Consider the following 25257-nt stretch of genomic DNA (forward strand, 5'->3'; position numbering starts at 1 on the left):
GGCTGCTATGCTCTGCAATTGTAAAAAGCAGCGGCAAACTGACTGAAATGTCAGTGAATTAACAATGGGTCACATGTAGCCCAAACACCTCAGAAGGCAGAGTTGATCAGGGCTGTGATGGGCGTGGTCCGTGTTCCCCTCTCTCGGTGAGGTGAGTGCCCTGACTACTCCTACCTGTCAGCTTTACTTCTTGCATGTAGGTTAAAAAGAAATTATTCCTTCCTCCAAAGAAAGAATTCTTGTCTTCTCAGGATAAATGATGTACTATGCAAAATATGAAGGGAGAAAAACTACTGAGTTCTTTTGATAATGTGCTAATAAAACCCTAAGTCAGCTTTGACCTTTTTCTATTCCTATGAGATCCTTATGGGTGGAAGCAAGTACTCCACTCAAAACTTACTAAAAGTTCTGATGAACTGCTGATACTTTCATACAAAAATTATTTTTTAAAATTAGGGCTACTACCTGTTCAACTCTGTGTCTAACAATGTAAATCAGGACTTTTTTCAGAATCAACCAAAAAAATTGTGGCTAATTTATCTCTACACCCTTCATTTTGGCAAGTACTTCAGCAAAGGCAGAACAGCAGCAGAAAGAATCCTTCTCTCAAGAAAGAGAGGCATGAAAACTATAGGCAAATAGCATCCCTGTACTGAAAACATCTTCTCCAATGTGACAGATACACCTAGTCCTGAGACATGGTACTCACCCTGACCCACCGGGAACAGATGACTCATTTGAAGGGACATTAGCCTGAGGTTTGTCCTTTTCAGTTTGCTTGAATGCAGATTTCGCTTCTTGAGAGGTCTCACCCACTTCATTAGTCCCCCTGCATCAAAGAAGAAGCCATCAAGTATATAAGAGGGTAAAAAAAAAAAAAAGAAACAAACAAACTCCATGAAAAGGGCAAAAATAACAAGGAAAAAAACACTGGGCTTTCTATAAATTCTAGCTGCTGAGCTTCATGTTTAAAGTGCACTATAATAGTTATAGAGTAGTTCCATTCTCAGCAAAGATCAAAGTCAATGAGCAGCATTGAAAACCCAGAGCAACCAAAACAAAAATAAAATAATCTTAAAAAAGTATCTTCACTGGCTATGACTGCTTTAACCTCGAAGGATGACTTCAAACAAAGAAACAAAAAAACATACTGTTACTCCCCTACCTAAGTTCTTGTGATGGATCAGTATTACTCAGAGTATAAAATACAAACTGCTGAACCCCACATTCAAGACCACCCAAAATCTGGTTTAATTTTTGTGCCCCTCTATTCTCTTAATCTCATGAATCTATATGTCACCTCCACTGTATAATCATAAGGTATTTGATTTAGGTCATACCTGAATGGCCGAGTGGTTTTTGGTATTATCTTCAACTTAAGCCTGAACTTTGCAATAAGGAGCTTATGATCTGAGCCACAGTCAGCGCCAGGTCTTGTTTTTGCTGACTGTACAGAGCTTCTCCATCTTTGGCGACAAATAATATAATCAATCTGATCTCGGTATCGACCATCTGGCGATGTCCATGTGTAGAGTCGTCTCTTGTGTTGTTGGAAAAGGGTGTTTGCTATGACCAGCCTGTTCTGGTAACAAAACTCTATTAGCCTTCGCCCTGCTTCATTCTGTACCCCGAGGCCAAATTTTCCTGTTATTCTGGGTATCTCCTGACTTCCCACTTTTGCATTCCAATCCCCTATGATGAAAAGGACATCTATTTTTGGTGTTATTTCCAGAAGGTGTTGTAGGTCTTCATAGAACCGGTAAACTTCAGGTTCTGGAGCATAGGGAGTTGGGGCATAGACTTGGATTACTGTGAGGTTGAATGGCTTGCCTTGGAAACGAACTGAAATCATCCTGTCATTTTTCAGATTGCACCCAATTACTGCATTTCGGACTCTTTTGTTAACTATGATAGCTACTCCATTTCTTCTAAGAGACTGTTGCCCACAGTAATAGATATAATGGTCATCTGAATTCAATTCGCCCATTCCCGTCCATTTTAGTTCACTAATTCCTAAGATGTCGATGTTTATTCTTTCCATCTCCTGCTTCACCACATCCAATTTACCTGGATTCATAGATCTAACATTCCAGGTTCCTATGCAATATTCTTCTTTACAGCATCGGAGTTTACTTTCTTCACCAGTCACGACCACATTTGAACGTCGTTTCCACTTTCGCTTAGTCGATTCATTCTTAGAAGTATTAGTAACTGACCTCTGCTCTTCCCCAGTGGCATGCTGGCCACCTTCTGATCTGGGGGGCTCATGTTCCGGGGACATACCAGGCCTTCCCTGTCTCCTGAGAAACCTGTATGAAGGTCAAGAAGAAACAGAACCTCACATGGAACAACTGACAGGTTAAAATTGGTAAAAGGAGTACAACAAGGCTGTATATTGTCATCCTGCTAATACAACTCATATGCATATCATGTGAAATGCTGGACTGGATAAATCACAAGCTGCAATCAAGACTGCCAGGAGAAATATCAACAACCTCAGATATGCATATACCAGTCTAATGGCAGAAAGTGAACAGGAACTAAAGAATCTCTTGATGAGGGTGAAAGAGGACATGAAATGGCTGACTTGAAACTCAACATTAAAACAACTAAATTATGGCATCCAGTCCTACCACTTCATGGCAAATAGAAGAAAAAAAAGTGAAAGCTATGATAGATTTTATTTTGTTTCAAAATCAATGTGGATGGTGACTGCAGCCATGAAATTTAAAGATACTTGCTTTCTGGAAGGGAAACCATAAGCCTAGAGAGCATATTAAAAAGCAGAAACATCCCTTTGCCAACAAAGGCCCATGTAGTCAAGCTATGGTATTTCCAGTAATCATGTAGAGATACTCGAGTTGGACCATAAGGAAGGCTGAGTGTCAAAGAATTGATGCTTTCGAATTGCAGTGCTGGAAAAGACTCTTAAGAGTACCTTGGACAGCAAGGTACAGCAAGGAGATCAAAGCTGTCAATCCTAAAGGAAATCAGTCCTGAATATTCATTGGAAGGATGATGCTGACGCTCTAAATTCTTTGGCTACCTGTTTCGAAGAGCTGACTCATTTGAAAAGACCCTGATGTTAGGAAAATGAAAGACACAAAAAAGGAGAAGGCAGGGGCGTCCAGCAGAAGAAGAGATGTTTAGATAGCATCACAGACTCTATGGACATGAATTTCAGCCAAGTCTGCAGAACAGTGGAGGACAGAGGAGCCTGGCATGGGACAGTACACTGGGCTGCAATGAGTCGAACAAGAACATGACTTGGCTACTGAACAACAAAACTATTCTAAGTAAACTTCTCAGTAAAGAGAGAAGAATTTGGGACCTTCCCTGGTGGCCCAGTGGGTTAGACTCTTGAGTTCCCAATGTAGGGGACCCAAGTTCGATCCCCACTCAGGGAACTAGATCCCACAAGGCACAAATAAGAGTTCTCACCCCACGACTAAGACCCAGCACAGCCAAATAAAAAAAGTTTAAAAAAAAAAAAGAGAGAGAGAGAAGAATTTTTTAAAAAAGGAGAATTTTTATGATTATAGAATACCATTCCCCAAATATTCACTTCTTTCTTTGTGTCCAAGAAGGTACTTCCCCACCCCACTGATGCTGAGCTTGGATATATGACTTACTTCAGTGGTCAATGACATTAACTGATGTGACAGGAAAAGAAGCTTTAAATGCATTTGCGCTGTTCCACCTGCCCTTGAATACCTCTCTCAGGGAGCTGCAGGTCCCAGATGGCTGACAGACACATGCTGCATGTCTCAACCCAACCAGCAGTTAGGAGACAAGCCTAGATTAGCTGAACCCTCAATACCCAGAAACAGGTGTAACAAATAAAATGCTTGATGGTATACCATACTGGTATACCAGTATGGTTTGGGATGGTCTGTAGCATTCCTATAGCAACAGCTAACACATTTACAACCCATGCATGAAAACACTAATTTCTAAGGGGCTAGGTTACTTTTTCTCATCTAGAGATGAAGTAGCACTGCTAGAGAGAATCCTTTAGTAAATTCTATTTCCCAAAGATAGTTGCCATAAATTTCCCAACTCCTATGCTCTTCCAGAACCTGACATTATTATCCCTATGAAATGAAGAGTACATGTCACCACAGAAGTCCTAGATTCAAAGTGCAGGGCTGATGACACAAGTTTCATTCTCAAAACAGACAAATTAAATGAAAATGTATCTACTCACTCTTCCTGCCACAGGAAGTCTAAAGTCTGTGCGTCTCCTATGTGTCTACATGGCTGAGTAGTAAGATAGAGTGTTACCCAACCTGTACCGGACTCCTCCGCACGAGTAAGAAATTAACATGTATTATGCTACTGACTTTCAGAGAACTTTCACCTGGCACAGTATATAACTCTGCAACGTGTGTGTTGAAAGTAATGAGAATATATTACTTTTGAATATAAAATATGTGAGTGTGTATATTTATGGAAAAAAAAGGATTTTTCCTCATTCATATTTGTTTCTTTGATAGACATGGGGCTGCCCTCTTCGGACAATGACAGAAACAGCAGGCTTTCCGGATACTCATGTGGTATGTAAAATCACCATGCATTTGCTTTTAAAAAATGAAATAGGGGGGAAAATTTTTTTAAAGAAAAAATAAAAAATTTGTGTCAACTATATTTATAAATATTAATAAATCCATTAAATCTCACTCGATCAGAAAATTTAATAATTTCTCATAACAATAGTTATTCACCAGCCTTTATTACTGTCAAGTCAATGGTAAAGTTATAATAAATCTTCCTTAGATATCCAATGAGATACAAGAGAAATAATACAAACCAAGAAAGATTTCCAGTATTTAAACTGTATTCCTAGTGGCATAGTAAATTCTTTCTGTGTATTTTTTTAGGACATTGAAAGCATTACAGGTTCACCATCAGTGTTCTACTACCCTCTGTTGGACAACTCAATAGTTCCCAGTGTGATTCCTGGCAGCAAAATACATTATTAATTCACATCAGTAAGATTTAATGGGTACCAAAAACGATTATACAGGAAAAGACTGTCTTTGTAATGCAGAATCCCGACAGATATCACCTAAGTGGTCTAACTCATCAGCACCAATGTCAGGTGGTGATGATGTGATGCGCTGAGGAGGACAAATCATCACCAACGTAGTATTGATGGTCCAAGTGATTAACATGAAGCTAACCATGAGGAACAACTCAACAACCGAAACTGAGACATTCTGCCACACAGATGGGCTCTTAACACCACATGCAAAGGGTAATCTCGGATTGGACGTTGGATTGGACATTGGGATTGGACAAGGCACACAGCTCTGAAGAACATTTTGGAATAATTGTGGAAAGATTTGAGTAGAACTGTATATAAAGCTAACAAAAACGTGAGCATGGAAAACTATCTGCTATTGTTCCAAGATAAGATGTATAAAAATTTTGAGTTAAAGAGTTAAAAACGTGCATAACAATTTGACAATGTCATAATATTCAGGACATGAATAATGAACTCATTGCATTAAACACAGCATAGACCAAATTCAGGTACTATCAAACCTGCAAGGTGCTTTAATGTGGTATTAGTGTATCATTCATGTGCAAGAAGACCACATTACAGTGTACATGAAAATTTAGGGTTGTTTTATCAATTTAAGCACAGAAATTTGATAAAATGTAAGCATTTCTCTGTATAAATTGTTATTTTTAACAATCATTTTATCTTTATATTTTTACTTTGTAACAATCAAGTGGAACTTTAAAAATTGACAATTCAGTAAGTAAACTAAGAACATAAAACTGGTGTTATTTTTAGTCCTAGTGGCAAAACAACCAAACCATACATTTCTGAAAAAAAAAAGAAAAAACCCTCATCTTTTCTGATGCAGCAGCAGTAGTAAACCATATGATGCTAATCAAAGTGACTCATTTCATTAATGAAGGACTGTTGAAGTCAAACTTGGTTTTAGTCTATGAGCCTTCATTCAGTGGGCTTGGTTTTTGATCATGCGGCACTAAACCCAGTGAGTTCTTTTCCAGTGACACCATGGCTTAAAAGTATTCAGGATCTGGGTTATGATAAAGAAACTATGACAAAGTTAGCGAAGTATTTCTTCAAAACAATTTGAAGAATGACAGTTTATTGTTGACAGGCAAGTTATTTTAGCATATGTGATTTAAACATGAGTATGATATAAATGAGTCTCTTATCCATTTCTTGCTGACAAACATGAACTGACAGTTATCTGTCAGTTAAAGTAAAAGTAGGATCACATAACATCAGATAAGATTTGAAGTCTAAGTGTTAGCAAGAATAAGTTCCAATGACACAGCTGCAGGACAGGGAAACAGTTTAGATTAAGGAGTTTGTGTTAGAACACAAATCAACACACTGCTTCCTTCACTGAAAAACATCTTACTACAAAAAAACAAAAACAAAAAACCCCATTATTCTTATCAAGGTAGTAAAACCTATGAATTATGTAAAGCTAATGCATTAAATTTAAAAGGCTATATTTGATAAACTGAAAGCTGATCATAAAAGTGGATGTTATATATGTTGAGGTACAATGGTTATGAAGAAAGTGCCGTAAGAATGATGAGATCCAGAATAAACATTTCTTCCAAAAGAGAAATGATAACCATATGGTGCCCAATTAAAGATCTCAATTACACAGTAAAACATGCTCATCTATATGCTTGGTTTGGAGCGGTTTTTGGGGTATTTTTCTTTTTTTGGCCAAGTTACCCAGCTTGCAGGGTTTCAGTTCCTGCAACCAGGAACTGAACACCCAGGTCCTCAGCAGTGAAAGCACGGAGTCCTAACATCTGGGCAACAAGCGCATTCCCAGTTTGGTATTCCTGATCATCTTAGTATTTTCACACATGGAACCGAGTCAACATATTTTTCAAAAGCAAACAAATTATAAGAGTAGGAGTGAAAGCTGAAAGCCTGAGGAACAGTTCCTGTAAGTTAACACGTTTCATACAATATTCTGAGTTGTAATTTCCATAAAAAAAAAAAAATCACATATAGGAAATTCCTTTTTCCCACTGAAATACAATGTAAATTTAATTATAACTTGATGGGATAAATGACTGGAACTGACTACCGATAAAGCATGGAAGATGACTTCTGAAAATACAGTTGTTACTAATCATTTCACGACAGACCTAAGTCAAATCACTATGCCAGCAGGAACTTCATCTGTTATCTAGCTGTATCTCACAGATCTGCTGTTTTCATATTATAATTTTAAATAAATGGGGAAGAAGAAATTCTAGGCATGTGGCTCTCTTCCAGAACAGCCAGAGTATTAAGACTATACTGCTTTTCTAAACTAGTAACAAAGCTATGAATCGCTTGAAAAAATATTGAGATAACAGAATCAAACTTCTCTAGAAATGTGGCACAGTGAGCTTTCATGAGCTGGGTAATTTCATCCGCTAACAAGTGGGAGGATTATTCCAACTATTCTGGGGAAGGGGTGGAGATGTCCAGGAGCTGGGCCGCCGCCCACTTTCTGGTCTTCTGATGGTGCCCTCGAACTGTCATGGCGCCTCTGGGTGTGTCACTCAGCTTGCTACCTGAGGATCAAGGTCCAGTAGAAGTTGACTTGTCTGCCATCTTGAACCCATCTGATTCTAATTGGCTTATGTGGTATCCTTAGTCTATGTCTCTTAGTACTTTTAATTGTCACCTGATTCAAAGGTTTGGGGGAGGATTATATATGAAAAAGTTGGGGACTTCCCTGATAGCTGAGTGGGTAAAGAATCCGCCTGCAATGCAGAAGACCCTGGTTCTATTCCTGGGTTGGGAAGATCTACTGGAGAAGGGATAGGCTACCTACTCTGGTATTCTTGGGCTTCCCTTGTGACTCAACTGATAAAGAATCCGCTGCAATGTGGGAGACCAGGGTTCTATCCCTGGGTTGGGAAGATCCCCTGGAGAAGGTAAAGGCTACCCACTCCAGTATTTTGGCCTGGAGAATTCAATGGGCTGTACAGTCCATGAGGTGGCAGAGAGTTGGACACAACTGAGCAACTTTCACTTTTCACATACACCAATTTTAAGGAAAGTAATAAAGGGAGAAACAGCCAAAGTCACAATGCATGGCAACAAGTAGGTGGAACCAATATATGATGCTCAACTCTTACATTTTCTTGTTTCTATTTAGTCATCCACTTCATACTTCATACCCCCAAACTACATTACCACATCTTAAAGGACCATTCTCATGTTCCCTTATAATTAATGAAGCCACTGTTGAGTTCTAATAGTAAAGAACCTTGAGTTCTAATAGAATTCTTCCAAACTATTTAGATGGGTTGGTACAAGGACAGATGTCTAACCCCATTTAGAGAGATGTTCCATTTAGGTGGTTAAGAATCTGCCTTGCAAAAAAAATAAAAAAGAACCCACCTTGCAATGCAGGGTTTGACTCCTGGTCTAGGGAGATCCCACATCCCACAGAGCAACTAAGCCTTATCTCCCAAACAAGAGAAGCCACCCCAATGAGGAGCCCATGCACCTCAACTAGAAAGGAGCTCCCGCTTGCCTCAACTAAAAGAAAGCTCAGGTGCAGCAATGAAGACCTAGTGCAGCCAATAAACAAGTAATAAATATTATTAAAAGAAAGATGTTTCTTTTTAAAAGAACCAGGTTGAAGTTTGTAAATGTCATCCTACCTGACTTTTTCACCAGCAATATCAAACACCTTGGTGACTTTAACTTCTTCTGGTTCTTTAGGTTTCTCTTGTTCTTCTGCTTTGACCACTTTACTTGAACTCATCTCTTTATTCTCCTCTCCTGTCTATGAAAAAGAAGTGTATTAAGTTTTAAACAAAATGAAAACTAAAAGTTCCACTCAAATGTGTTGTTCCTGGCAACTCTTAACATTTGTTTCATCTCTAAACACTTAAATTCTCACTGAAAACTGATTTGATTAGAAAATCTTGTGTTTCCTCCCATAGGGAATACTTTGCTTTTCACTTGGTAGGGTTAATACTAAAAGGCCGCTAGTCTGAGTTCTGTTGTTAAGCCCCAAATCTGAGTTTGCAAATTTAAAAAGTCTATCTGGGGAATTTCTGAAAAACATTCATCCCGTTCAACTATTAACTTACTTTAACTTGTGTACTCGGAGGCACTTCTGATTTTGGTTCTACATCACTGACGGAGCTGGCCAACATTTCCTCCTCCTCCTTTTCCCTGGCATCCTCTGACTCAACGCCTTTTTCCTGCTCTGCAGCTGCATCTTCCTTCTCACTACTACTTCCTCCAGATTCCCTGTTGGCATCCTCCTCGTCCTCGTGTTGTAGTGACAGGCCACTGTGTTTTCTCTTCCTAATCACCAACAATCGCAAGGAAAAGACAAAATAAATGGGCAAAATAATTTCAGGTATCCCTTCCTGAATTCCAAACATAATGTTGTAAACCTCAGAAAACTTTAAATCAGGGACTACTCATTAACACACAGGATACAGTGGGTGTGAGAGGTAAACTGAGATTCTGTGCAAGAAAAAAAGAACCCAGCTCCTACAGTTAGCATTTTCCCAAAACACTCAGAATCAAAATATATGCTGTTCTATTCTCACCAAGAAAACACCCAAGATCACTTTACAGAATCAGTTATATTCAAAAAGGGAGCTCTTAAGAACATACATACACCAGATATTTTTGACTTTTGAGACTGACTGATGAGAGAGACTGTCAGATTTATCCACACTGTCTCTTCCTAGGGCTCTCAGTGGGTGAGGGGTGGGAAGCCTTGTTTCTTGAATATTTTCTGAAGATAGCAAAAATGGAATACAGAAAAACTCAAGGATAAAAGCACTGAACCCAAGACTAAATTGCTTAATGCTATTCTGACTTCAAATGAATCACCTAATTATCAAATTTCTTTTTCTACAATCTACTTTTTAATGTCCAGGAAGACTTCTACTGAAAGATTCCCTTATCTGAGTTAAATAACTTGAGAAATTTCATAATTTCACAAAGCAACAAAGGCTAGGGATGGGGTACATATTTTTCTAGTAATTGAGTTTTTCTTTTCTTTTCCTATTTGGCACATCACACAGCGTCTAGGCTCTTAGTTCCCTAACCAGGGATTGAACCCAGGCCATGGCATTGGAAGCACAGAGTCCTAATCACTAGACAGCCAGAGAACTTCTAAGTTTTTCATTTTATTTTTTCCTTTTTTTTTTTTTTTAAGTTTTTCGTTTTAAATGAAGCATACTTATTACACACGAGTTTTTTTTTTTTTTAATTAAAGCTCAAAAATTTTTAAAGCTTTCCAGAGAATAAGAATTAAATCCTAAAATGTCACCAAATATTTCCCTCAATGAGAAAAGGTTAGAAATTCTAGCAGCAAGAAATCTGTCATCAGACCAATGCCTGCGATCTGGATGGTTGTGTCAACAGCCCCAGACTGCAGGGCCTTGAGGGCAGCATCACCTGGCCAGAATGCTCTCAGCCTTTCTTTTTGTCCCTTTGGTTTTCTGTGTTTCCTCTTCAGCACCTATTTCACCTTCTTTCACTAATTCATTTACAGCATCTTCATGACACTCTCCACCTGAAATCACATAAGAGGATGGTCAGACAGACAGGAATAAAAGTTTTTGACATCAAGATGACACATTTTCATTCAGAAAAAAGTCTAGTGCTTTCCTCTGTTCTTCACCAGAGTAAAGGATAATTTTCTGAGGGTTGTCCTCCCTGTTTCTGAAGACATGATAAATTCCCCTATTCCAGGCCTCCAGGACAGTCCCTAATTCCGTCCTTAACTTATCCCATTTATATTTAATGTTTGCAATTTCTGCTATGCTCCACATACCATGAGATCACAAATCTGCATATCTTTAGAAGTATATGCTGAATGAATGAACAGAAATTTCAAAACTACTGTAATTTTCAAAGAAGAAATTGATGTTTCTACCTCATCTTGGACATCTTTCAAACTAAACAAAACATACCTTGTCTTATCAATAAAAGAGGCTTAAAAAAGGCTTAAAGACTTCAAGCTAGACATAGCAGAAAAAGCAAATATATTGATTTCCCACCTTCGGACAGTGACATTCAGGGTCCCCAACAAAAGTGCTCCTTGGATGCCCAGTCTGACCACATTGTGTGGGTAGCTGTCAACAGATCCTGTACACACAGATTCAACCAGATTTATTCCTTTTTACTTCACATAAGCTTTAATTGCACGTATAACATACCAAAAAACACACAAGCTAAAGTACAGGTCAATGAAATTAAGCAAACTGAACACTCCTGTGTAACTAGACCCATCCAAAAAGCAGAATACGGGCAGCTTTGCTGAAGCCCCTGGTGCCCTATTGCAATCACTAGCACCAGCCACATCCCCCTGAGAACCGCTATCCTCAAGTCTAACATGACAGATTAGTTTTACTTGTTTTTAAGCTTTAGGAAGAAACTTATAATATGTACTGTTGCATACATCATCTTTCACTCAACACTCCATTTGTAAGTCACCCAGTTCCTTGCATAGAATTGTAGCATATTTATTCTCATCCCTAAATATTGTTTCACTGTAGACTATACCACAATTTATGTATTCATTTCTCTGTTGACAGCTATCTGGTTTGGGACCATTATAAACAGTGCTATTTTTAATAATCCTGGACTTCCAATTAGCTTTTAAATATTCACTCACAATGAACTAAGACCACTAAACACTTGAGGAAAGCCTCTACTATCAAAGGCAAGACTGAAAACAAAGGAATTTAGAGGAAACAAAACTAGGAAAAAGAAAAAAAAAAAAACCTTTATAATTAATCTCCTCAGAGAGGCATTCACAAAATAAAGATGACTAAAAATTTTTCAGAAAATGAAAAAAATAATGAGAAAATTCCTGGACTTCTCTGGTGGCACAGTGGATAAGAATCCACCTCCAATGCAGGAGACTTGAGTTCGATCCCTGATCTGAGGAGACTCCACATGTTATGGATTAATTAAGCCCTTGTATAACAACTACTGAACCTGAGCCCGAGAGCTGCAACTACTGAAGCTGGTGCACCCCAAGTAGACAGTAGCCTCTGCCTGCCAAAATTAGAGGAAGCCTGCACAAAAGCAGAGAAGACCCATTACAACCAAAAATAAACAAATTCACTACTGAAAAAAAAAGAAAGCAAAACTTTGATGAGAGTGAGCCAGCCATAAGAAAACCTGGCAAATAAGCATTTGAGGCCGACAGAATAGTCAACACAAGGGTTTTAAAACTGAAGAAAGTCATGTTTTAGACACCAAGTGTCAAGTGAAAGTCTCTTGAGGTATCTGAACACACAAATGTAATTTTGCTTCCTCCTAAAACCTGAGTAAAATGACTTAAAACAAACTGACAGTGGTGGGTACCTCACTGTACTGTGTTACCTTATACTCAATTCAGCTCAGTTCAGTCGCTCAGTTGCGTCCAACTCTTTGCGACCCCATGAATCACAGCACACCAGGCCTCCCTGTCCATCACCAATGTCCGGAGTTTACTCAAACTCATGTCCATCAAGTCGGTGATGCCATCCAGCCATCTCATCCTCTGTCATCCCCTTCTCCTCCTGCCCCCAATCCCTCCCAGCATCAGGGTCTTTTCCAATGAGTCAACTCTTCGCATGAGGTGGCCAAAGTATTGGCACTTCAGCTTCACCATCAGTCCTTCCAATGAACACCCAGGACTGATCTCCTTTAGGATGGACTGGTTGGATCTCCTTGCAGTCCAAGGGACTCTCAAGAGTCTTCTCCAACACCACAGCTCAAAAGCATCAATTCTTCAGTGCTCAGCTTTCTTCACAGTCCAACTCTCACATCCATACATGACCACTGGAAAAACCACAGCCTTGACTAGACGGACCTTTGTTGGCAAAGTAATGTATCTGCTTTTTAACATGCTATCTAGGTTGGTCATAACTTTCCTTCCAAGGAGTAAGTGTCTTTTAATTTCATGGCTGCAATCACCATCTGCAGTGATTTTGGAGCCAAAAAAAATAGTCTGCCACTGTTTCCACTGTTTCCCCATCTATTTGCCATCAAGTGATGGGACCAGATGCCATGATCTTAGTTTTCTGAATGTTGAGCTTTAAGCCAACTTTTTCACTCTCCTCTTTCACTTTCATCAGGAGGTTTTTTAGTTCCTCTTCACTCTCTGCCATAAGGGTGGTATCATCTGCATATCTGAGGTTATTGATATTTCTCCTGGCAATCTTGATTCCAGCTGGTGCTTCATCCAGCCCATTGTTTCTCATGATGCAGTCTGCATATAAGTTAATTAAACAGGGTGACAATATACAGCCTTGACGTACTCCTTTTCCTATTTGGAACCAGTCTGTTGTTCCATGTCCAGTTCTAACTGTTGCTTCCTGACCTGCATATAGGTTTCTCAAGAGGCAGGTCAGGTGGTCTGGTATTCCCAGCTCTTTCAGAATTTTCCACAGTTTATTGTGATCCACACAGTCAAAGGCTTTGGTATTGTCAATAAACCAGAAATAGATGTTTTTCTGGAACTCTCTTGCTTTTTCGATGATCCAGCGGATGTTGGCAATTTGATCTCTGGTTCCTCTGCCTTTTCTAAAACCAGCTTGAACATCTGGAAGTTCACGGGTACTTTATACTAATGGAGTCTAAAAAGGCAAAACTATAAGGAAATACAGAAGACTAAGGAAAATTGCCATCTCTAAGGGCCAGGGCAGAACACAGTGGGGTAGGCAGTGGCAGAAGCAAGAGTTCTCTGTGTTTATCTCTCTGCAGGATTCTGAAAATCTCTTAAATTACACAAAGTTTAAATAAATATATAAACATAACCAAAATGATAACACAACCCACTAAGAAAGGATTTATTCCAAGGACTTCAGAAACAGTATTTTGACTGTTTATCCTTAGCAAAAGTTTAAAGACCAGAAAAGTTCTATTATGAGAAGTAACATCAGTGCTATTATTTTGAAACTACTTCTTTTATAATATAGATAAAAGGAAGGAAGTTGTTATGCTAATAATGTTAAGAACCCAGATCTTCAGAGTAAGAGAAATGGCACCATTGTAAAATCAAGTAGATTAAGTGAAAACAAATGTTAAAGCTGAATTTAAAATTCAGAACTCTTAGACTCAACAGACTTAAAAAATGAAACTGATGGTTGCAGGGGTCCGGGGAGGGATAGTTAAGGACTTCGGGAAGGTTATGTATATACTGCTGTATTTAAAATGGATAACCAACAAAAACCTATTGTACAGTACACAGAACTCTGTTCAATGTTATGTGCCAGCCTGGATGGCAGGGTTATGTGCCAGCAGGGTTTCCAGGAGAATGAATACATGTATATGTATGGCTGAGTCCCTTCACTGTTCACCTGAAACTATGACAACATTGTTAACAGGCTATACCCCAACACAAAATGTTTTTGGTGTTAAAAAAATTAAACTAAAATTTAAAAAAAAAATTTAAAGCCCTGATTACATGGAAAAAAATTCAGAACTCTTAACATTTTTTTAAGGTAAATATTTTCTAGCTCTGAACAGTGAACACTGAAACAGCATAGAAGCAATGTCACTCTACTAGCAATGAGCATTTCTTTCAAGCTCAGATTGTATTCATGTGACTCTACACAAAAAGGGTTCCCCAAAAAGTGCAGCTAATTTCGGGTTTGAGGGAAGGAAAGCACAAGGTGAAATGGGGAAATTTTGCTGTGACATAAAACAAGGAAGTTAAGTATAATGGGTCACATTAAAAGGATATAAGATCTAGTTTGAAAGAACTTTTAGTGGCCAAAAGTGATGACAAGACCATTAAAAGGAATAACTGTTACTGAAACACACTGAATTGATTAAAAAAAAAAAAAAAACCCCAAAATACCGTTACCCCTTTATGATAATTACAAATTAACAGAAGACAGGAAAAAATACTTTGCACCATTTTAGGTTACCATTAAGATTATTCCCAATTTTGAAAATTGGTAATTAAGAGAAATGAATTAAATATTTATCCTACCCCAACTATGAGGAAAAGCTGCACTTTCCCAACATCATCAACCAATAAATGCAAAAGAACCACAAAACTAGAAAAAGACTCTCTCTCACCACAATGATGGTAATAATTCAACCAAAGATTATCATGTAAGGTTAAAGACAATTTAAGTTTTAACAATTAAGTATATTATTAGGTTGGTGCAAAAGTAATCTGAAATTTGCCATTTGATTTTAGAATACATTAAATGAATGTGGTCATGTTATACGTCATTTTAATGCACATTTCTCATTTTTTTTGGGCTAATGACTTATTACTTGCTGTTCATTGTATACTTGTTTTAGACTATGGAAATGTTACACAAAAAGAAAATTAGAGCGATTTCCTTGAGTTCAAAATATTGTAAAGCAGGTGGTAAATGTTTACAACCCGCAACATCAACAACACATCTGGACCAGGAACTGCTAACAAACATACAATGCAGTGGTGGTTCAAGAAGTTTTGCAAAGGAGACCTTGAAGATGAGATGTCAGTCAGCCATCGGAAGTTGGCAACGACCAACTGAGAGCTATGACTGAAGCTGATCCTCTTAAAACTACACAAGAAGTTCCCTAAGAACCCAAGGTCAACCACCTATGGTCGTTTGGCATTTAAAGCGAATTGAAAAGTTGAAAAAGCTCAATAAGTGGGTGCCATAAGCTGTCTGCAAATTTAAAAAAATTGTCCTTTTGAAATGTCATCTTCTCTTATTCTACGCAACAATGAGCCATTTTTCTATTGGATTGTGACCTGCAATGAACAGTGGATCGTATTCAACTGTAATGACAGTTGAATGACCAGCTCAGTAATTGGACCAAAAAGCTCCAAAGCACTTCCCAAACTTGCACCAAAAAAACGTCATGGTCACTGTTTGGTGCTCTGCGGCCAGTATGATGCACTACGGCTTTCTGAATCCTGGCTAAAGTATTACATCTGATTACTATTATCAGCAAATAGATATAAGGCACCGAAAACTGCAATGCCTCCAACAAGCATTGGTCAACAGAAAGGGCCCAATTCTTCTCCAGGACAATACCCAACTGTACATCGCACAACCAATGCTTCAAAAGTTGAACGAAGTGGTCTACGAAGTTTTGTTTCCTCAGTCATAACCTGACCTCTTTTCAGCTGACTACCACTTCAAGCATCTTGACAACTTTTAGCAGGGAAAATGCTTCCACAACCAGCAGGATTCAGAAAATGCTTTTCAAGAATTCGTTGAATCCCAAAGCACAGATTTTTATGCTATAGGAATAAACAAACTTATTTGTTGTTGGCAAAACTGTGTTGATTGTAACAGTTCCTATTTCGATTAATAAAGATATCTGAGCCTAGTTATGATTTAAAATTCAGTCTGAAGCCGCAATTATGTTTGCACCAACCTAATATAACACAAAACACTTTCCAGTTCCAAGGGAAAAAATAATTACACAATTAAGGGATCAAACTCTCTTCATTCTGATCCACAAGTCACAACTATGGGAATTAATCAGGTATTTTGTTTTCTGATACTATGCCTTATGAAACACACGTATCAGCTATGAACCTTTTTTTTTTAGCTACAATTATTTTATTTGAACCCACCAGGCATTTAGATCTAACTTCTAATTTAACACGGGCTTCCGTGATAGCTCAGTTGGTAAAGAATCTGCCTGCAATGCAGGAGACCCCGGTTCGATTCCTGGGTCAGGAAGATCCCCTGGAGAAGGGATAGGCTACCCACTCCAGTATTCTTGGGCTTCCTTTGTGGCTCAGCTGGTAAAGAATCTGCCCGCAATGCGGGAGACATGGGTTCAATCCCTGGCTTGGGAAGATCCCCTGGAGAAGGGAAAGGCTACCCACTCCAATATTCTGGCCTGGAGAATTCCAGGGGCTGAGCAGTCCATGGGGTCGCAAAGAGTCAGACACAACTGAGCAACTTTCACTCACTCACTCGAATTTAACGGAAATTTAAGGGACGAAGGAATCACCTAATACCATGAGGGAGTAACCAGACAAAATTCCACAGGACATACAGCCTGGTCTCCTATGCCAACCTATGTCACAGAAACATGTGTGCTAGATTAAAACAGATGTAAAGGATGCAACAAGTAGTTGCATACAAGTATCCATACAAGTATGGATGATACAAGTAGTCCTGAAATCAACCATGATTTAAACAAAAATGCTATTGCCATTTTTGAGTCAACCGGGAAAACTTGAATATGGTTTGTATATCAGATGAGCTCAAAGTTTACTGAAATGGACAGGGAAAGAATGTTCACTGAAAAGAGCAGGTTGCAAAGAAACATGAAAAAAGTATGATTTCAGGTTGGGGAAAAATACAAATATTAATAACAACACTTGGGAACAGGAAAAAGGTAAGAGTGGGTTTCACTAAGAAATCAATACTGATAATCTCTAGGTGGTGGGAATGTAGTAATTCTGATTTTTTTAATGTTTAATTGCCTGTGTTTTCTAATTTTCAACAAAGTTCAAGCACTTTTGTGTTTTTTTCATGCACATGTTTTTTTGTTATAAACTTTTCTTCATAAAACTGGGTGAATGTTGCAGACAGTTCAGACAAAGAGATGCACGTGGCTCTGGGTCTTAAACATGAAAAAAGACTCAATCGCACTGATAAGAGAAAAGCAAATTTCAAACTATACAATAACAGAAACTACGATTAAATTCCACGTGGTTACTGTAAGAATAAGAAACAGAATAACATCCCTACAGACAAAAAAGCACAAAATGAACATATCTTTCTAAAACTGAAGTACAGCTGATTGATTAATAATATTAGTTTCAAGGGTACAGCGTAGTGACTCAGCATTTTTTTCTTTTAATTTATTTATTTTTGGTTGTGCTGGGTATTTGCTACTGCACGGGCTTTCTCAAATTGTGGGGAGCAGGAGCTACCCTAGCTGTGGTGTTCGAGCTTCTCTCGGCAGTGACCTCTCCGCTGCAGGGCACGGGCTCTAGGGCGCCAGGGCTTCAGGAGCTGTGGCTCCCAGGCTCTAGAGCAGAGGCTGGCGCTTGGGCCCAGTTGCTCCAGGGCATGTGGGATTTTCCCACATCAGGGATTGAACTCAGGTCTCCTGCACTGGCAGGAAGATTCTTTACCACTGAGCTACCAGGGAAGCCCTCAGCACTTTTTATAGCAAATGAACAAATCTTGTCCAAAGACTCAAAGCTTGCATCACCTTTTCAGTCCTCCATGCTTAAACATGAATCAAACAACTAAGAATTACTGAAAAAAATCAGAGAATGTGTCTAACATGATAATGCCCAAAACAAACACCTAGGGTGAATAAAAAACAACTTAGAGGAAACAGATTGTTTCCTCATTTTATCAGGCTAGCATTATTTGATACCAAAATCAGACAAGGAAATTACCAGAAAACTACGGACCAACATCACTTATAAACAAACACAAAACTTCTCAACAAAATTTTAGCAAACCAAATCCAGTCACGTGGAAGAATAACACATCCAGTAAGTTTCATGGGGGTGGGGTGGGATGAATTTAAACATCAACCACATTAACAGATAAAGAAATACCACACAAGCAATAGATGGAGAAAAAGCATTTGACAAAATTCACCTCTCAGCAAATAAAGAATAGAGGCCTGAGGGGCAGTATACACAGACTGCCAGGATTCAAATCCCAGCCCATCCACTATCTAGCTGAGTAACTTTGGGTGCCTCAGTCTCTTCATTTGTAAAATATTAATAATAAAAAAAAAATCTGCATAATTACACAGCCCTGGTAATGTGACTAATGAGTTCAGTTCAGTTGCTCAGTCGTGTCCGACTCTGCGACCCCATGAACCGCAGCAGGCAACCATGTAAAGTGCTTAAGGCATCTATGAAGAACCTGTAGCTAACATTACACTGAATGGTAAAACACTCATGCTTTCTCCTTACAACTGGGAACAAGGCAAGAATGTCCACACTCACCACTCCTATTCAATACACACTGGAACTGTACCAAGTACAATAGGCTAGCAAGAGAAATAAAAGCTATGCTTACTGAAGAGGAAATAAAACTATCTATACACAGATAATACTATTTTCAGGGGTAGAGAAAGGTAAGAATGGCCTTGGAACTGTTAAATTCACTCGTGGTTACATAACTATAAACATTTGTCAAAAAAAAATCACAGAACACTCTAAGAGTGAATTTTCCTGTACATAAGTTAAAAGTAGAAACATTTAGAACATTATTATCATTATTATTTGATAAATAAGTAGATGTATTTAGAGATACACATTCCATACACAGAATGTCGGCTGTCTCCAAAGGCCAAAGTGGCCCCAGGGGATGGAGGCACCTTGGCAAGTGAGGGAGAGACACCCACAAACGCGGGCCGTCTCAGGTGAGACGCCTAAAGCGTAATCACTGTCCACAAAGCATGAGATCCTTCACTCATGAAACAGAACATGATGCTATTTAAAAGTTTTCAAAAAAATTTTTTTTCAAAATTAAAAATATGTTGATGCCCAACCCCGGTTATGAGGACAGCAAGAAAACAAAGCATACACTCCCCAGTGGTTTCTGGAAGTTTCTGGTCTACAGTGTCAAACAGCTGAAGGGTTGCTGACGTGCGACCTATCACAGTGTGCTCTGACTGCTCCCAACACCTCCTCTAAAAACCTCAAAGTCACTGTGGAAAGAGCAGTCCACCTGGCCATCCCCAGTCAACAATCCCAATGCCAGGCTGCACAGAGAAGAAACCGAGGGACAGTTTATGGAAAGAGAAAAAACTCAACAGAAGCACCTGTCCATAAGGTGTAGCAAGAGTCAATACATAAATGATGATGATTCCAAAAAAATAAAATGAAGAAAATTGTCCCCCTTAAATTTTTTTTTGTTTTTTTTTCCCCCTAAATTTTAAAAGTTACAGGAGAATAGGAAACCAATGGGAAGTATCAGGAACAGAGACAAGATTCTATCCGTGTCTAGAGACAAATTTTATGTAAATGAATAAAAACTAGTAACAAGATTTTTTTAATAAAAGCACTGGAAACTTAGAAAATAATGGAGGAATACCTTCAAAATTCAGATAAAAAATTATAGATATATGTAAAGTAATTAGCCTCCAACTAATAAAAATAGATGGAAAAAAAAATTATAGAATACAGAATTCCATACCAAACTATTAATCAAGCTTGAGGGTCACCTGGTTATTTTTAGATAGTCATGGCCTCAAAAAAAAAAAAAAAAGTTTCTAACGTGCATCTTTCTTCAAGAAGTTATTTGAGGATTCATTCTTATTTTGGTGGAACACACCAAGAAAGAAGACATCACGGGACCCAAGAAAACGGAATCTAAGAGAAAAGGGACATAAACGAAACATCCAAAGTAGTGGTCACAATGGAAGATTTTAGGTTTCAAAATGATAAAACCAAGACAAATTGGATGGAGCAGGTGAGAAGACAAAGACGGACTTCCAAATAGCAAATGATTATCTAATAAATCTAAATATGTTGGGAGGTGATTTAAACAATTGTGAGTGTTTAGGATCAAATCAGTAGTGAGCACATAGATGACTAAACAACAACAAAATGGCAATTATTAACTCTAGAGAAAACTAGTGCAGGAAAAGCAGTAACTGCATATACCAGATGGTTCAGTCACATGAGGCTCACAAAGTCATTACAAAAAAAAAAAAAAAAGAAACACTTAATAATAGTCTAACCCAAACTGACATAGGAACACTAGCAGGCCGGGGAAGTGGGAACAGTCTGAAGGAGAAAAAGTGTGTGTTGGCAGAGAGGTGAAAGACTCAAGGAGATGTTAAAAGAAGACCTGACATGAATGGGTTAAGTCAACAGACGATGGAAATATCAAATTTTAAAAGAAGAAAGCAGTTTCTTCAGGGGAGGATGGACAGGGAGGAGAAGTGATGTAAATGGTTCAGTTTCAAAATAATTCTTTTAGAAATATTTGACTATTTTTAGCAGGCTCATGGTTAACTTTGATTAAAATGAAAACTAATTTTCAAATAATCATGCAGATATTTAAAGAGCTTCCCAGATGGTGCTAATGGTAAGGAAACTGCATGCCAATGCAAGAGACTCAGGAGACTGGGGTTCCATCCCTGGGTTGGGAAGATCCCCTGGAGGAGAGTATGGCAACCTTCTCAAGTATTCTGGCCTGGAGAATCCCATGGACAGAGGAGCCTGACGGGCCCCCAGTCCATAGGGTCACAAAGAGTGGGACGTAGCACACACAATGCTGGCGGACAAGAATCTAACGCAGGACAAAGGAAAAAAAAAAAAAAAGAATCTAACGCAGGAAAGGAGTGGGGAAACTATGGCAAGTCTTAGTTGATAATGGTAGCTCAGTAAGAGCCATACTGGTGACGGAGTGATCAGAAATTCATCTTCGCTGTAGCCTCAAACTGAATGTAATGACTGGCTCGACCAAAAGAATGTGAATGAACAAGGACAACTCTCCAGGCTTTTTTTTTTTTTTCTTTTTATCTTGTTTGACCCAGTGCAACTGTGCCAGCAGATACTTCTAACGAGATGCGGGAGTCTGGGGAACGGGCAGGATGGCAGAACGGGTAGGTATGGGTAACATTTTGGTCTGGATCTGTTTTAGAAGCCTATACACGTTGCCGAGCAGGCCCGTTAGGGACTCCTGGGCACAGAGGCCTTTTTGTCCCCTATTTCTTACAGACAAGACTCCAGTCTCCATGACCTTTTCTCATTTCCAAACAGCAGAACACTTGCTATTCAAAGCAGGAATAGCAAAGAAACCACTTGAGGCAAGATTAAAGGACCAGAGAAGCTCACCACCACTGACAAACTGGACCACACCCTAATCTCGCCAGCAACCTTTTTGAAACTTTGCAGAAGAATACTAGACGATTACTGCCTTGATCCTTTCTCACCAACTCCTGCCTGACTACACGACCTTTCCGTACTCACCAGGGAGAGGGGCACAGTTCTTGACTCGCTGGTCTACCGTGTTGCCCTAACCCTCTGCCTGGCAAAAGTAACAAAGTCACTCTTTCCTTTTCCTCCAAAACTCGTCTGCCTATTTCTGTTCGCAAGGTGTACAGAGCGCCAAGATTTGGGCAACACAGAAAAACAATAAAACAAAGGTCTATGAAGGGCTGAGTATAGAGACTGCAAAGAAGCAAAAGAGCATCATTATGTGAACTTTTAACCACCATATCTCTTTGGAGGACGGAAAATGATGTATCGGGGTCGTGATGCTAGCAATTCCCTGGGGACGGAAGGTCTGCGTAAGATGGCCTTTCAGAAGCGTTCAGGGTTGCTGAGGGTACGCGATACCCAACCGCCGCTAGCGGTCGAGCTCACTAGCGGGTTCCCGCCCTCTGAGAGGGGGGCGTTGGCCCAACACGGCCCAGAGAAGCAGCAGCGGGAAAGGTCCCGGTACTCTAACTGGGGCCACCCCGCCGCGCGGTGCGGGCTCAGGGCCGCTTGAGAACCACGCCACCCTCCCACCGGGCCCACAGACGCCTGGCAAAGCGAGCCTCAAGCGAGGCGGGGGCGGGGCACGTCGCCTCTCGCCTCAAGAGAAGTGCTCACCCGACAGCGCGTAATCCTCGTCCTCCTTCGAGACGGGGAAATCCTCGGACTTAAACTCCTCCATATCGCTGCCGCGCGGGGCCTACGGTGCCGCAGCAACCGCCTCCAACGGCAAAGCTCTAGGGAGACGGCGAAAACGCGGAGTGCGCGGACGCGACGGGGATGGCGGCGGCTCCAGCGGCGCGTGCGCACACGGAGAAACGGCGCTAGGTCGAGAAGCACCACTTCCGGGCCAAAGCCGCGGACCTGACGCTTATATGGAGGTCGGCGGAACGCGGGCTTCGTCTTGAAGCGGTGCATGCTAGGACTTGTAGTCTTCAGAGCTCAGCGGCTTTGATTTAGTGTATCTGCTTAAGGAAAATTTGTTTTGCCTATGGGAACACAGCTGCCCTTCGTTAGTCACTGGTTGGTATTATTGAATTCGCTTACTTGTGAAAATAGCCACCCCCCCCCCCCAAATCAATACTCACGGTGCTTTCTGGGGTTATTTCCCCAGACATGCTCAGAGAGTGAAAATTTTAAGTTAACCAGTGGTGGGTTGTACTGAGGCTGCAGGCAATTTGTTATCTTGCTTCAGCCCTCTTAGTGTAAATAAGTATCGTCTTCCCAGTCTGTTTAGTGCCGCGTTTTCTTTTGTTTTTTCATCTTTGTGCTGTCTGTCAGTGATTTCGCTGTTTAAAATGACCCCTGGGTGTGTTGCAGGGAGGAAGCCAATTCTGACTCCATATTGGAAACTGTTTCTTTGACTTTAATGTCCATCACTCCAAATCTTTGTTGTGACGAGACAAAAACTGAAGAGTATACACTCGCCTGACAATACTCAGTGGCTTGCCTGGAGGACCCTGCCTCTCACTTGACTGCAAACTAACATGTCTTTGTTCGACTCTAGGAGGCGTAGTTTGTCCCTGCCCACCTGTGAATAGAAGAGATTAACACACCCCTTCTGAAGGCTGTACGTCCCCTTGGAGATGTTTTACAAGACGGAAGACCCTTCACTTTACTTCCCCACTGCATCTCCCTCTCTATTCTGCCTTGTGACTTTAGTTGCTCATTGCTTCTTTCTCTCTGATATATAAAAGAACCTGGCATCCAGATCCCAGCAAGATGGTTATTTTGATGCACTAGCTTGCCATCTTATCCGTCTGCTGGCCTTGCCTCAACACTTCGTCTCCTTGACTCATTAACCTATCCTGCGGCGAGGAGAGCAAGCTTGTACTGGGCAACAAGAGAATTGCTGGGGTGCTTCCTAATGTTTGTAAGTGCGAGAAGGTTGTGATGTGCCTTATGAAGAAAATACTTGGGTTAGATAAAGCTTCATTCAGGTATGTTTTATAGTGCTATTAGCTGTGAGTTCAGTGTTAATGAATAAACTATCCAGTACATCAAGGAAAAGGAAAGTCACCAATCTGTATCTGATGCTGCTCTGTAAAGGGCTAAAATGACATTCATAGTGTGCGAAGCAGCTATGGAAAAGATGGAAAAGTGGCTCAATTTGTGGATTCAACCAATAAAACCAATGAAAAAAAGTCTGGTAGGCAGCATTGTTGAGGCTGAAAGCCAAAAAAGTTTACCATCATGTTACCCGGGGTCAGAAAAATGTGAAGAAGCCCTTCTCTGCTAGTGCTGGCTGGGTTGCACGTTTCAAAAGGCCATATGATGTCAATAATGTTAAGCTTGCAGCTGAGGCAAGTTCTGCAGATTAGGAGGCTGCGGAAGAATTCAAACGATGCTTGCTAAATGTTATACAGGAAAAGGGGTATGTGAAAGAGCCGGTTTTCAACGCTGGTGAAACTGGCTTATTTTATAAGAATGTTGGCAAAAGAACCTATGTAACGTGAATGGTCTCCAATGCCCCTGGCTTTAAATCATTCCAGGACTATGCAACCCTACGTACGTGCACCAATGCCAAGGGTGACTCTAAGTGCAGACTCTTACTGGTGTACAGACCTTCAAGTGCACAAGCACTTAACGGGAAAAACGTGAATCATATCTGGTGCATTGGAAGTGGAACCGAAAAGGGTGGAAGGCATCTGATTGGTTCCACAGCTGAATCATATTAGCAGTTGAATACTATCCCCAGGGTAGAAACCTTGCCTTGAAGATTTTGTTAATTTTGGATGCCCCAGTCCATTGCTGTGAAAAACTCAAAAATGCCCACCCCAACATGGAAACTCTTTTCATTCCCCCAAATACTACCTCTCATCCAGCCCCTGGATCAGGGCATAATGAAAGCCTTCAAGTCACAATATACAACTGAGCTTTTTTTTTTTTTTTACAAGTGAGCTTTATAACAAGACTTTGGAGGCTCTCAAAGCCAACAAGGAAACTACCATGATGGACTATTAGAAATCAGTCACTGTACGTGAGGTGATTGATTATGTTGGCAACATCAAGCAGGTGACCATCAATTACTGTTGGAAAAATGTTTGACTGGACTGTGTGGAGAATTTTGAAGGCTTTGAAGGTGCTGCAGAGAGTATAAAAAACAGTGTCAAAAACATAATGCATACCACATGCAAATAGGTGGAGAAGGCTTTGGTGACATGAGGAAGATGTGGAGGAAATTTTGGCAGAGAAAGCAATAGAACCCACCAATGAAGACTTGGACGAGATGCCAAAGCAAGGCAGTGTTGATGAAAACGGTGATGAAGGTCAGCCGAAGAGTCCAGAAATTGTCCCTCTTTACAGCAGTCAAAATAACAGAATGGAACTCCAC

General features: G+C 40.0%; 1 protein-coding gene across 2 annotated transcripts in view; it reads right to left on the reverse strand.

The window, feature by feature from the left end:
- The window catches only part of LOC133053098 (craniofacial development protein 2-like), a 36241-nt gene extending 13498 nt beyond the window's left edge, over nucleotides 1–22743 (reverse strand). For both annotated transcript variants that reach the window (XM_061137936.1, XM_061137928.1), the window contains exons 1-6: nucleotides 22542–22743; nucleotides 10442–10559; nucleotides 9112–9331; nucleotides 8677–8801; nucleotides 1341–2309; nucleotides 710–829 (exon numbers count right to left, since the gene is read on the reverse strand). In XM_061137936.1, the coding sequence (XP_060993919.1) occupies nucleotides 710–829; nucleotides 1341–2309; nucleotides 8677–8801; nucleotides 9112–9331; nucleotides 10442–10559; nucleotides 22542–22605 (1616 nt within the window). In that variant the 5' untranslated portion in view covers nucleotides 22606–22743. The remainder of the gene's footprint in view (nucleotides 1–709; nucleotides 830–1340; nucleotides 2310–8676; nucleotides 8802–9111; nucleotides 9332–10441; nucleotides 10560–22541) is intronic.
- Between the last annotated feature and the right edge of the window lie 2514 nt (nucleotides 22744–25257).

This window comes from Dama dama, chromosome 4, assembly GCF_033118175.1.
Source record: "Dama dama isolate Ldn47 chromosome 4, ASM3311817v1, whole genome shotgun sequence".
NCBI classification, from domain to species: domain Eukaryota; kingdom Metazoa; phylum Chordata; class Mammalia; order Artiodactyla; family Cervidae; genus Dama; species Dama dama.